The sequence below is a fragment of the Alosa pseudoharengus genome, unplaced genomic scaffold, assembly GCF_046254945.1.
Source record: "Alosa pseudoharengus isolate Yale_2024_CS ecotype anadromous, Long Island Sound unplaced genomic scaffold, YU_APseudo_1.1 YU_APseudo_1.1_scf_12, whole genome shotgun sequence".
In the NCBI taxonomy this organism is placed as follows: Eukaryota; Metazoa; Chordata; class Actinopteri; order Clupeiformes; family Clupeidae; genus Alosa; species Alosa pseudoharengus.
Window position 1 is genome coordinate 34797832 of NW_027468587.1, and position 12500 is coordinate 34810331.

Genomic DNA, 12500 nt, shown 5'->3' on the forward strand with positions numbered 1-12500 from the left:
CTCTCTCTCTTTCTCTCTCCCCTGCGGTTTCTGTCACTTGTTCACAGACGAGTGGCCATTACATCACTATGACCTAAATGTGTCACATCTCTTTTTTTCTTGCTGGCTCTCTCTTTCCCTCTTTCCCCTTTCTTTCTTTCTTTCTTTCTTTCTTTCATATTCTTTCCATCAAGATTTCCCCCAAACTGCTTGTCTTAGCCACATTCCCCCTGAAGTTTAACCTCACTAATTCCATCATATTGATCTCCTCTCCTCCTTTCGTTCCCCTAAATCTCTGCATCTCTCTCTCTCTCCATCTCTCTCTCTCTCTCTCTCTCTCTTATTAAGTGCGCTTCTCTCTCTGCCAGTCTCCTGGACTCTGTCCACCACAGAGACTTGTTGATGACTCTAATTCCCGAGAGTCTCTGTCCGGTCCTTTCAGCTCAGACAAAATGCATTATCATTTTTGAACAAAACTCGGCATGGGCTGTCTTTTCTGATATTTCTTCCTCTCTCTTACCACACACACACACACACACACACACACACACACACACACACACACACACACACACACACACACACACACACACACACACACACACACACACAGACAAATACAAAAATGCATAAATAACACATTTACAAACACATGCAGACACACACACACAGACACATACACACACACCGCCACACAAACAGGCATGCGTGCACGCACGCATGCACACACACGCACACACACACACAAGAATCAACATTCCTTACATCCAATGTCCTTCCTCCCTCCCTACTCCACCATGTGGCACTAGTGACATACCGTTCCGATCCGTCCATACATCATGTATACACACAAGCTCTTAATTACTGGACAGCATTAGTCTGGTGCTTTTGTCTGCTCCTCACGAGCATTATCACAGACCTGGTTTGCTCTCACGCAGCCTCCCTCCCCCCCCCCCCCCCCCCCCCCCCCCCGTCAAGCTCACAGACTGATTGAAGTGACATGGGGTCCCCCCTATTGATCCTGTCAGCTACTGAACCTAACAAGTCCAAAAGTATCCAAAGTAAAAAGGGAAAGAACTCAGAAAATGTTTTGCACAGTGGTGACTAAATTGGGTATGTTTGTTTGTGTATGTTTGTTTGTGTTTGTAGTGTGTGGTCTGTGTTTGTGTTGGGTCTGTCCGGTGAGTTTATGTTGTTTTGTTTGTGTCTTTCCAGTGAGTGTTAATGAACTAAGACCAACAGGGGGCAGGGAACAGAGGCAGAGGCAAAAGCAGAAAACAAACCACTACAGATTTGTTTGGCCTCATTTTAAATATTTGTCCACATAGAGACATTTTACAATTACGGACTCATGCTTTCAGTCAAAACATTCTGACAGCAGAGAAGGTTCTCAGATTACTCTCTGGTAACAAAAACCACCGAACACATGCAGTGCACTCTGAATCTCGGGGGAAACTCACCCAGACAGGCTGAGCTGTTCTGGTTGGGCTCGTAGCCTGCCTCACACATACACCCCCCCACAGGCACCATCCACTCCCCCTCAGCGTTGCAGTGCAGCCGTGGGCCGGCCCCACCCTGCGACTGGCTGTTGGGGACGCAGACCCCGTCCACGGGCACCAGGGCTGTCGGCTCCACCCCGGAGGGCGTGGCGGGGTAGGAGGCCAGGTAGCGGCTGGTGGCCGGGCAGCGGCGGTAGAACACGGTCACACCCATGAGGGAAACACAGGCCCCACTGTCCACTATCGCCAAGACAAACCTGAGTGAGACAGATAGACAAAATGGTGTTAGAAATACCACATTGGGAATATTACCAATACCGACACCAAACCAACATGAAACTGATTGGGGGATGGCAACTGGGGGAGGATGTAGAAAACAGAGGGAGGCAAAGAAAAACAAAATCCCACAGTCTGTTATTAGCAATCTATCGATAGATAGATTAGCATTAGATTAGATTAGCATCTGCCTCCCTCTGCATTATTAGGAACTCTGAGACCAATTGTCCTGTTCTCTTCCTCTGCTACTCAGCAGCTGAGCTTATCATGTCAAACACTGGAGCAGAGGAGGTGATTAAGTGTGAGTGTCTCTAGGTGGGCTGGGAGTCTGCTGCACCACACGATTTTAATCTCGCCCATCAGAGAGGAGACGGCAGCACATTATCTGTCAACAGGTACTAGGGGTTTCCAGGGCGACATGAGAAGAGGGTCAGAGGGCAGTTGCCATGGTACCCGTTGCGCGTGAGGGGTGCGAAGCTGCGGGTTTTGATGTTGATGCGGCGAGTGCGGTCCGGCTTGTACTGGTGCGGCTGACTGGGCTCCACCTTGCTGAAGCTCTTGTCCGCCGCGATGGTGTCGATCTTCACCCAGCCCTCTCGTGTCTCCCCATTGGATGACTAGAGGAGTGACACAGAGAATGAAAGAAAGAAAGAAAGAAAGAAAGATAGAAAAAAGAGACACATAGTGAGACTCATGGTACAAGTGATGGAGAAACAGCAGTCCAGGCCAGCAGAAGGTCACTCGTGTAGCAATTCCACTCAAGGATGGAAGAAACATGTCCGTGCTAATCTGAGCTCGGCATGGGGGTGAGTATAGAGGATCTGCTCAGTGCAGGAGAGCCCCCCCCCCCCCACACTGCAGTACAGCAGACCTGCTGTCCATCAGCCGCTCCTGTGAACAGGCTGCAGAGGAGCGCAGATGCCGGCTCTCCGTGGCCTGACTGGCTGAGCGCCTGTTTGCATTTTTAACGTCTTCATTCCTCCCTGAGGAGAAATGTAATCATCCACAAACACATTTGGTGATGGCCCCTCAGACCAGAGAAGCCCAGTGTTTCCCCACATCCACACACAAACATCAGGAGAGGACAAGTTGAGAAATGTGCTTTCTAGATGCAACAAATCCCATGAGGCGAAGCAGATAATGCTAGACAGGGACTGATGGTGTTGTCCAAGTCACAACACAGGCCTGCATCTGAAACCATAAGCCTTCCATTACAAATAACATTGTCCATGCAGTTGGGGCATTGCACTCTTCCTGCCTCAGCCAGAGTCAGCATGTTGGGAACTAGGAGCTGCATATTTTAAATGGCACTGTGAAACGGGATGGGAATTCCTCATAGTTCTTTAAGCTGCCTGGTCTACGTTTAACATTTCCTGAAGACAGACATTTTTGTTCTCTGAAACGATTTGGACGGCTTCATGGTTGAAAACATGGACTGGTAGCCTATTTTGTTTGCAAGAACAGAATACAAAATCGTCTGGCTCATCTGAAGATTCGTATGTAAATGTCAGCCCGCTCATTCCAGTAGATGGCTCATTGTTGATTGCAGGGTGATGCATAATTGTTGTGAGTGTAGAGTTGGCTGCCAATGGATTCTCTATATCTACCCCCCAGTCTACATTTCTTAGCTGGCGTGCATGCAGAAACGTTTACTGTTAGCTGAACATCTTTTACTGATGCATGATGGTCGGGGGAGTTTACTGAAGAGTACTCACGTCAGAACCCCAGGTCCTCTCCAGCTCTCTTTGGGAGTCGGCTTGTCTGTAGTAGAGCGTGAGTGTCTCGCGACAGGACGGGGATGGCGTGCGCAGACTGGCGCAGTCTCGGACGGAGAACCGGAGCGTCACGAAAACTCTCGGCGCGGACTGACGGTAGAGGAAGGGCGTCGCCAGCCAGTTGTCCTGGACACGGGGGTTCTGGTTGACATTGCAGACCTCGAAAGTGCGGATGAGTTTGCCCTTGTCGTCCAGAACACTCACCTCATCCCACTGGGGAACAAGACCAGAGAGAATATAGCATGTCAGCGCAGACTAGCCGAGGCCCAGATGGCATTGTATTGGGCATTGCAGAAGCTTGTGATTGACCAGGAGGACTCCAAGCTGGCGGCACATCCTAGTGGTTTAGTCAGCAGCTTTCTTTGAGTGTGTAAGTGGACTAATACCATACACAGTCCCACTTTTGCAGTGCTGCACAACCCAGTTAATCCTACATAGTCACATTGCATTTCATACTCATCTCACACGTGTATGGTTAAATGCTAGATCTTAAATGCTGCACATCTTCTCTCCCAGGGCACCTTAAACTCTATACTTTTTTTCCAGGCAAATAAAAGTTGATGCTGATGGGGAAGCACGGGCAGAAATGGAAAACATTTGTTGTTGTTTCCAAAGTAGTGCAAAAATATACTGTGCAAAGGAGCACGCAATGAAAGTAATGTGCAGTTGCATAAATCATAATGGACTTCTCAGCGCATGCTGTAGCCTAGTATACCGTGCGTGTGAATGTTTGTGGAGGCAGTGGCACAGTTCTATAGGTCCATGAAATATGAAATTGGGCACATTTATTATTTTCCTCTTCCCTCTGGCTCCTTGTTTTCTCCTCCGTTTTTTGTCTTTTCCCTCTGCTCCTTTCTCAGAGCTTAGAGGAGTATAAATAAAGTAAACAGCTTGGGAGGAGGAGAGACAGCCATCCCACATGCTGGAAGTCATCGGTGTGAAATCTACGCAAATGCATCGGATCACTTCAGAGTGACCGATCGTAGGAAAGGATGAGGAAATGAGTGGCCTGAGTGAAGAAGAAGGAAGAGGACAACGGAGACTGAGGGGAAATGGACACGTCATGAGAGAGAGAGAGAGATGGAGGGAAAGAAAGAGAGAGGAAGAGAGAGCGATGAGTCAATGTGAGATTAAGACATAGGAAGACCTAAATAAAGACACATGAACTTATATTGACCAAACAAGTCATCAGATAGTATGGTAGCACGAGGTCACAAAGACACATACTTAGGTTAGATTATAATGGATGAATGATGGAATGGATGAATAGATAGATAGATAGATAGATAGATAGATAGATAGAATAGTGATTAGTAGGGAAAATAAAGTGAGTGGGGAGTGACAGCTGCTTTTCTATAGTGAATATCAGGGGTGGTTTATCCCTCAGGGCAGATGTGCTTGAGATCTCATTGGTCTGGCAGCATCCACTGCCTCATCAGCAGCAGCCCCACATTCAGAACACGGCCAAGAATAGAAGCTCCATCTCAAAGAGGAGATCGGAGGGAAAGAGGAACGACAGAGCAGGAGAGAAAGAGAGAAGAGAAAGAGTTAATGGGAAAGTCTCTTTCTCTCCTGTCTTCCTTTTTTCTCTTCACAGCATGGTGCCCCAGGTCAAATAAGCATATCTCCCAACCCGGCGTCCTTTTTCATTTCTTTGACTTGAAAAACACACTCATGCAAAGCCATGCGCCACCCAGCCATTACTCTGTGGCCCCTCCACATACTCAACACACACATGGACTCAGTGGATAAAACATCCCAACAGTGTCGCAAGTGAAATAAATTGGATTTCATTACAGCTATAGCGTACTCACTGACCCAGAGCTTTAAAAAATAACATGCTAATGAGGGCATTTCTCTTAACATCATCCTTGAATGACTTCATTTTCATAAAGTGGTATGGCTAATGTTAGCTTCAAATGCTTAGTTGGTTATTATGCAGTTATTTTTATCAGTATGCTTCATGCTTTGCCATTAGCAATACAGTCAGTCATTAAGAAAATGTCACATTTTGCTTTAAAATGTAAGAGTGACATTCTCCATCTTGTGCAGTCAGTGTGATTCATATACTTAGATAGCCACAGGGTAATTGTTTTTCGCGCAATTGTCCAAGGTGCACAGGTTAGGGCCATGCAGATGGATAAAACTCTCACCCCCGTGTCAGGATAGGTGGTCCAGCCCAGCTCCGTGGTGGACTCAGTGGTGTCCAGCAGCATCACTAAGGAGACAAGAGGATACATGGTGGTGAATTACCTTCATTGTCATCTCAGACTGTGGACTCGTCACATGTAAAAACAGCTTTTCAGTTCATGAAATAGTAAAACTGCAGTCCTACACATGCTGTTGCATGAGAAAAGGATATGTAAATGTGCAATTGAATCATCTTTGGTAAATGGACTAGAACATGTCAACATCTCCAATGGTTGTACATCAAGCACACTATACGTGTACATCAAGCACACTATACGTGAATGACGAGAATGATTTAGAAAGAAAAAGTGTATAACAAGCAGAGAGAAATTATATATAGAAAGAATTCATCATACTGTTTACAAATGAATAATTTCTGAAATTTCTATGATGAAATTTTAATGTATCAAATTTATTTAATGCTACATATTTTTCCACATGACAGGCTAAGTACTCTGAGCTCTATCAGGGCGGTGGCCTGGGTCACATGAACGTCCATGTCACCCAAAAAGTGTGTCATGCTATCCAAACAAACAGTGGCTCGGTCACATGGCCACACACAGATACAGAGAGATGGAAGAGATGGAAAAGTAGAGGACGATAACATCATTTGTGTGTGGTTAATTCCTCACCCCCCCCCCCCCCTTGGCCCTTAAAACCGAGAAACTGATATTATTTCGAAGCTTAGCGCTACATTCGCTCCCAACCCCCATCTCTCTTCTCTTTTCTCTCTCTCTCCCTCACTCCCCCTCTCTTGAAACGTAAAGAGATTTTTTTAGATTATGCACACAGATGGAGACCCTGTAAATCTCCTCTTCAATCCCTCACTCCCCCGTCTGTCTCAGTTCTTCTCTCTCTCTCTCTCTCTGTGCTTGTTTCTTCAAGTGAGTTTGTGTGTATTTGTGGATGCACATGTCCACACACACACACACACACACACACACACACATATATGTACAGTATATATGAACGTGTGGGTGGTGTGTGTGCACATGTAAATACAATACAATTTGGGCAAAAAAAGCCTTTTTTAAAAACATTGAAAGAGTGAAAATAACACAAGGCTAAAGGGCAGCAGGTGCCAAAAGACTAAAAGGCCTTTGGGCTTCCGGTGGCCAAATGTTATCCCATGCAGAGCAGTGCTATTTTCGAAACCATGTGATTTCAAATCACATTCCACATTGCATGTTTATGCCTTTAACCTCAGAGTGCTGTTCAGAAATGCAGTTTGTGTGTGTGTGTGTGTGTGTGTATCTGTGTGTGTGTGTGTATGCATGTGTATGCATGTGTGTGTGTGTGTGTGTGTGTATCTGTGTGTGTGTGTGTATGCATGTGTATGCATGTGTGTGTGTGTGTGTGTGTGTATCTGTGTGTGTGTGTGTATGCATGTGTATGCATGTGTGTGTGTGTGTGTGTGTGCGTGTGTGTGCGTGCGTGTTTGTTCTCCTCCCCTCCTCTCCCATGCTTTGAGGTCCTGTGCTGAGCGCATGAGTAATGAATGTGCCTTTTGATGATGCAAACATGATGCAGGGAACCTACAGTATGTGGACTTGGCATGCACCTCTGGTCTTGTCTTGAAGGACCATATGCGCATGTGTCAGACCTGGCTATTCATATAACATAATCCCAAAGCTGAGGGGTTAGCTGTAAACATCAGTTAGCCCTTTGATTTATGCTGCTGAGGGTAGGGGGCTCCATTCAACATAGCCGGCTGCTTTGTTTAGATTCCTACAGAAATCTAAAAATATATCTTTTTGTAACCTGTAGATTGCAGTGTATTACAAAATAAGATAAAAAGTAAAAGTGCTAAACAGTGCTATTTGCCAAACTACAACTGCTGACGCTATTAACACAGCAACAAATTCTTGGAAAATTGCAAAGAACACAAAATCACTGGCCAGAGGACACTGAAAACAGTGTTTCATCAGAAGACCATTATCATTAGTGGTGTAGGCAATGCCAGAAAAGCACTGATACGTTCTATTGTTATGGGGGGAAAAGTTGAAAAAATACACACAGACCCATACACACACACACACACACACACACACACACACACACACACACACACAAACACACACACACACACACACACACACACACAAAGACATCGAGAAACACACGCACATCAGGCTGAATTTTCCATGACACATTAATTCATGATCTCTCAGTCTTTCTTGCTCAATAAAGCATCCCCATTCACTTCTGATATATACGGCTCCGTCTGCACATGTAATTAAGTCTCTACTATGTGCCATGGATGAATGAGTACATAAATAATAGAACTCTCAGCGCTAAAAATAGAGTTTGTCACACAGCAACACAATCGCCATGGAGCTCAGAGGTTTAATGAGGCCGCTCCAACCTTCCGGCCCGCGGACCTGAAATCATAGACAAAGTATATTTTTAACTATCCTAAAAGTAGAAACGTAGGATTACACAGAGTGACCACTGGGGAAAAAGCCATGTATTCTAATTAAAATGGGAAAGCACCAATACTGTAAGTAGTTTAGGGATGAAATGCTATTATTTTAATGCTGGTCCAGAGAATTAATTGTGGCCACTAAGGGAGGCACTCAATGCTAGTAAGAGCCAATGTTGTAGGGTGATGGGAGGAAATCCAAAAGACACATATACAGATTATGAAGTGGGCATACAGTATTTTGGAGTAGGGTTTGTGCGATTTAAAATGACCTCTCCAAAATATCCATTTAGATTAACCACATTTTTTACATTAATTTGAATCAGTCTCTGAGATTTAATTTGACCTGTCCAAAATAACCATTTAAACACTTTCAGGCCAACACTTTCCATAGCACTTTCATACCTAAGAACAGAGCAATAACATATTAGTTGATCTGTCCAAAACATCAATTTGCGTCAGTGTCCTGAGCGCATTATTTTGTTTGGGATCAGAGAATTAAGTGACCCATAAACAAACAAATAAATCAGAATCAAAAAGCTTCTCCTACTGCTGATAGATACAGTACATGCTTTAAGTTATGCAATAATGTAGTTCATGAGTCTGTAACTAGGGCTCTGCTTGGAATGTCAGCATTATTATTATGGATTAGCATGGTATTAGAAAATAATTCACTCGTAAAATGGGTGTACAGAAGACTTTATGATTTCCAACGTCATACTCAGTGAAAGGAAAAAAGTATTTAGCACATTCTTATAACTTTTATGTTAGTTTATGTTATTGTATTATATAAATAAAAGACTAGATACCTCAGAGATATTTACGACTAATTCAGAAAAAGGAACTCTCTAAAAACTTGTATTGTTTACAATAACTTAAGCAACTGTCTTCAAATGCATCCATTAAAGTCAGATGATTCCTGTTGATTGTTTAACTTTAAACTGATTTAGTTTTCTGGCTTGCTTTAAAACTGTCTCCTTGAAACATATAGTGGCTGTCAATGTTACAACAGCAATATCATATCTCCAACAACCAAAATCAAAACAAATCATGGAACAACCTGTTTTCCAAAAGAAACAGCGATAAATTCAAGACACGCAATACTGCACACCCTCACTCTCATCTCCTGCCACATACAACACGGCACAAACAGCCAAAAACAAGAGGCCTGGCTGTCATGGTCGGACTAAAGCACACTGCTGTGATGGCTGTTGGTTCTGTGGCCGCCACTGACCCTGATAAAGAGTTGGAACCTCAGGCCAAAGTGAGGAGTCGCCATCTGGAGAGATGCAATCTTTGTGTTGGGCCTGCTCCTGATTCAGTCTACCAAGGCACCCAGTCTATCAAGGCACCCACGCAAACACACACACACACACACACACACACACACACACACACACACACATATTCCTCTCACAGCAGATCTACCCACACACACCCATAAACACACACACACTCATGCACACACACACACACACACATACACGCAAACACACACACACACACACACACACACACACACACACCCATCTGGGGAGAGATGCAATCTTTGTGTTGGGCCTCCTCATGATGGAGTCCACCAAAGGCCCTCACGCTCGGCACAGCACAGCGCAGCAGAGTGGCGCGCATCAGCAGAGATGACAGAGCGTGCTGTCCTGTCCTCGCAGGTTAAAAATGGACACTCGTCGTCAACTTGCGCTGAGACGTGAGAGAGAGAGGGGGGACTTGGGCCTGATGGAGAGTAAAAACTGCTGTATTGGCAATTCCCCCCCTAAGTGCAGCCGTAATGCATTGTGCTATCTGGTCATTCTCCTCGCCAGGTTTATAAACACATACACTTCCTCCTCTCTCTCCTTTCTCCTCCCTCGCTCTCTCTGTCTTTGAGTCGTTGGGACTCCATTATTCATCTCTGAAGTGACAGTGGGCTTTTGGACAGACCTTAAACAAGGAGATACATTGTCTTTTATTATTGATGAAAGATAGAGGGAAAGTGACTTTGTTTGAGGAGGACTATGACACAGGGACACGAGGGGAGAAAAAAAGTGAGAGAGGGAGGCAGAAGAAAGGAGGAGAAGAGGTAGTGATTTTAGTTTTTGTGTCTGAATATTAATGCTCTTCAATCTCTGAGTGTGTACTTCCAGAGCCTCTTCTCGTCTACACCTCACCCCTTCCACCCCACACCCCTTCCATATAGTTTGTAAGAAAGTAGAGTGTAGGAGTTGTTTTGGTCTCTCTCTCTCTATCTCTTTCTCTATCCCTCTCTCTCTCTCGCTCTCTTTCTCTCTCTATCCCTCACTCTCTATCCCTCTCTATCTCTTTTTCTCCCTCTCTCTCCTCTCTGGTGTTGATAGTGTATGGGGGTGTTGCATTAGCTTCTCTTTTCAAGTGTGTTCACTTGAGTGGTCTGACTCAGTGTGCTCCTTAAGTAGAGCCCTGGCTATGAATGCATAATAGCCTTATGCACACGCTCTGAGTGTGTGTGTGTCTCAGTGTATTTGTGTGTGTGTGTGTGTGTGTGTGTCTCAGTATATGTTTGTGTGTGTGTGTGTGAGTGTATGTGTGTCTCAGTGTGTGTGTGTGTCAGAAAGAAGGAGAGAGAAACTAATGGAGACTTGGTGCTATGTCGTACTCATGCCTCCGAAGTGTTAATGTGCCTCTCCACAGTTTCTGCCTGATCAGAGCACAAACCACTACAAAGCCTTACAATGTTAATACCACTGTACACTCGAGCTGAGCAGACTGCACTTTAGCACCTACTGTCAAAAGGAACACACACAGGACAAGATACAGGAGGACTCCGGCGCTCACTCACACGGGCATCCTCTCACACCTTTTCCCAGACCAGACCAGACCTACTGGATGGGACCTCACACATACAAACAATACAAACACACATGCACACACATGCACATCACTCTGACAGACACACCTATAAAGACACCCACAGATGCATACACGCACAAAAGGAGGGATCAAGGAGGAGAGAGAAAAAACAATACTCAAAATACACGCAACCACCGCACACAGCCTACAATAACTGTAAAACTGAGCTTAACGAATGCCAGTTGCTGTAACTTTCCACATATTCCTCTAACACACCCTCACTCTCATCTCCTGCCACATACAACACGGCACAAACAGCCAAAAAACAAGAGGCCTGGCTGTCAGGGTCGGACTAAAGCACGCTGCTGTGATGGCTATTAGTTCTGTGGCCGCCACTGACCCTGATAAAAAGTTGGAACCTCAGGCCAAAGTGATGAGTCGCCATCTGGAGAGATGCAATCTTTGTGTTGGGCCTGCTCCTGATTCAGTCTACCAAGGCACCCACGCAAACACACACACACACACACACACACACACATATTCCTCTCACAGCAGATCTACCCACACACACCCATAAACAAACACACACACACTCATGCACACACACACACACGCACGCACACAAACACACGCACACGCACACGCACACGCACACGCACACGCACACGCACACACACACTCACACGCACACACACACAGAGAGTGAAATAATACAAACAACTGAAACACAAAAATGTATCTGCACACCCACCCACACAGCCTACAATAACTTATCAGTTTAAAACAACAGGCCGTCACCCAGTGGCAGATGTGTTTGGTTGGCCCCGTGTGATAAGCGCTCGTTTGGCTGTGCTCTAGTGCATATCCACGTCCCTGCTCCCCGTACGGTAATACGCTCCAGATGTCTCTCTCCACAGACAGTCACTTCAGGACAGAGCCCACTGCTCTCCATCATTATACTCAACCACAGGTCCAGGGAGAGAGGGACAGAGAAACCGAGAGAGAGAGAGGGAGAGAGAGAGGGAGTGAGAGAGGAGAGAAGCATGACAGAGTGAGGGCATACAGAGAAGGGTAGATTAACGCAATTCCAGAAATAAGTATGAACATGTCAGGCGAAGTTATGAAAACCTCTGGCTGGACTTAAACTGTTGAAAAGAGAGTATTTAACCCACTGCTGCCTGGTAATCTGGAGCAGCTCTCTGACCACAAGGGGGTCTTTTGAGTTGGGCTCCGTGAACCGCACCGTGCGTCAAACACAGAAATGGAGTCCACTGTGCCTTGATTGGCTTAAAAGCTTCTTGCCCCCTCTCAGTCTATTGTGTGCTGCATTGTGCAGCCTCCTTGGCGTGAGATCGGAGGGCCCAGACGCCGGGGTCATCGTGCCCATTCCGTGTTCACATCGCTCTGTGGCTGGTGCCTGTGCGTGTGCAGCCCCTCGTTCTGCTGCTCTGTCTGACAAGGGGGGCTCGGGCTTTCCAGGTCAGCGTGTCTCCCCTGCGTGCCGTCTGGGGGGGGGTCTTAACCCTTTAGTGGGCT

The 12500-nt window shown here is 45.8% G+C and overlaps 1 protein-coding gene across 1 annotated transcript in view; it reads right to left on the reverse strand.

Annotated features, from left to right (window-relative positions):
- ephb6 (eph receptor B6) overlaps window positions 1-12500 on the reverse strand; it is a 34536-nt gene that overhangs the window by 16608 nt on the left and 5428 nt on the right. The window contains exons 2-5 of the mRNA XM_076281052.1: window positions 5683-5747; window positions 3470-3742; window positions 2208-2371; window positions 1440-1735 (exon numbers count right to left, since the gene is read on the reverse strand). Coding sequence (XP_076137167.1) covers window positions 1440-1735; window positions 2208-2371; window positions 3470-3742; window positions 5683-5745 — 796 coding nt within the window. The 5' untranslated portion in view covers window positions 5746-5747. The remainder of the gene's footprint in view (window positions 1-1439; window positions 1736-2207; window positions 2372-3469; window positions 3743-5682; window positions 5748-12500) is intronic.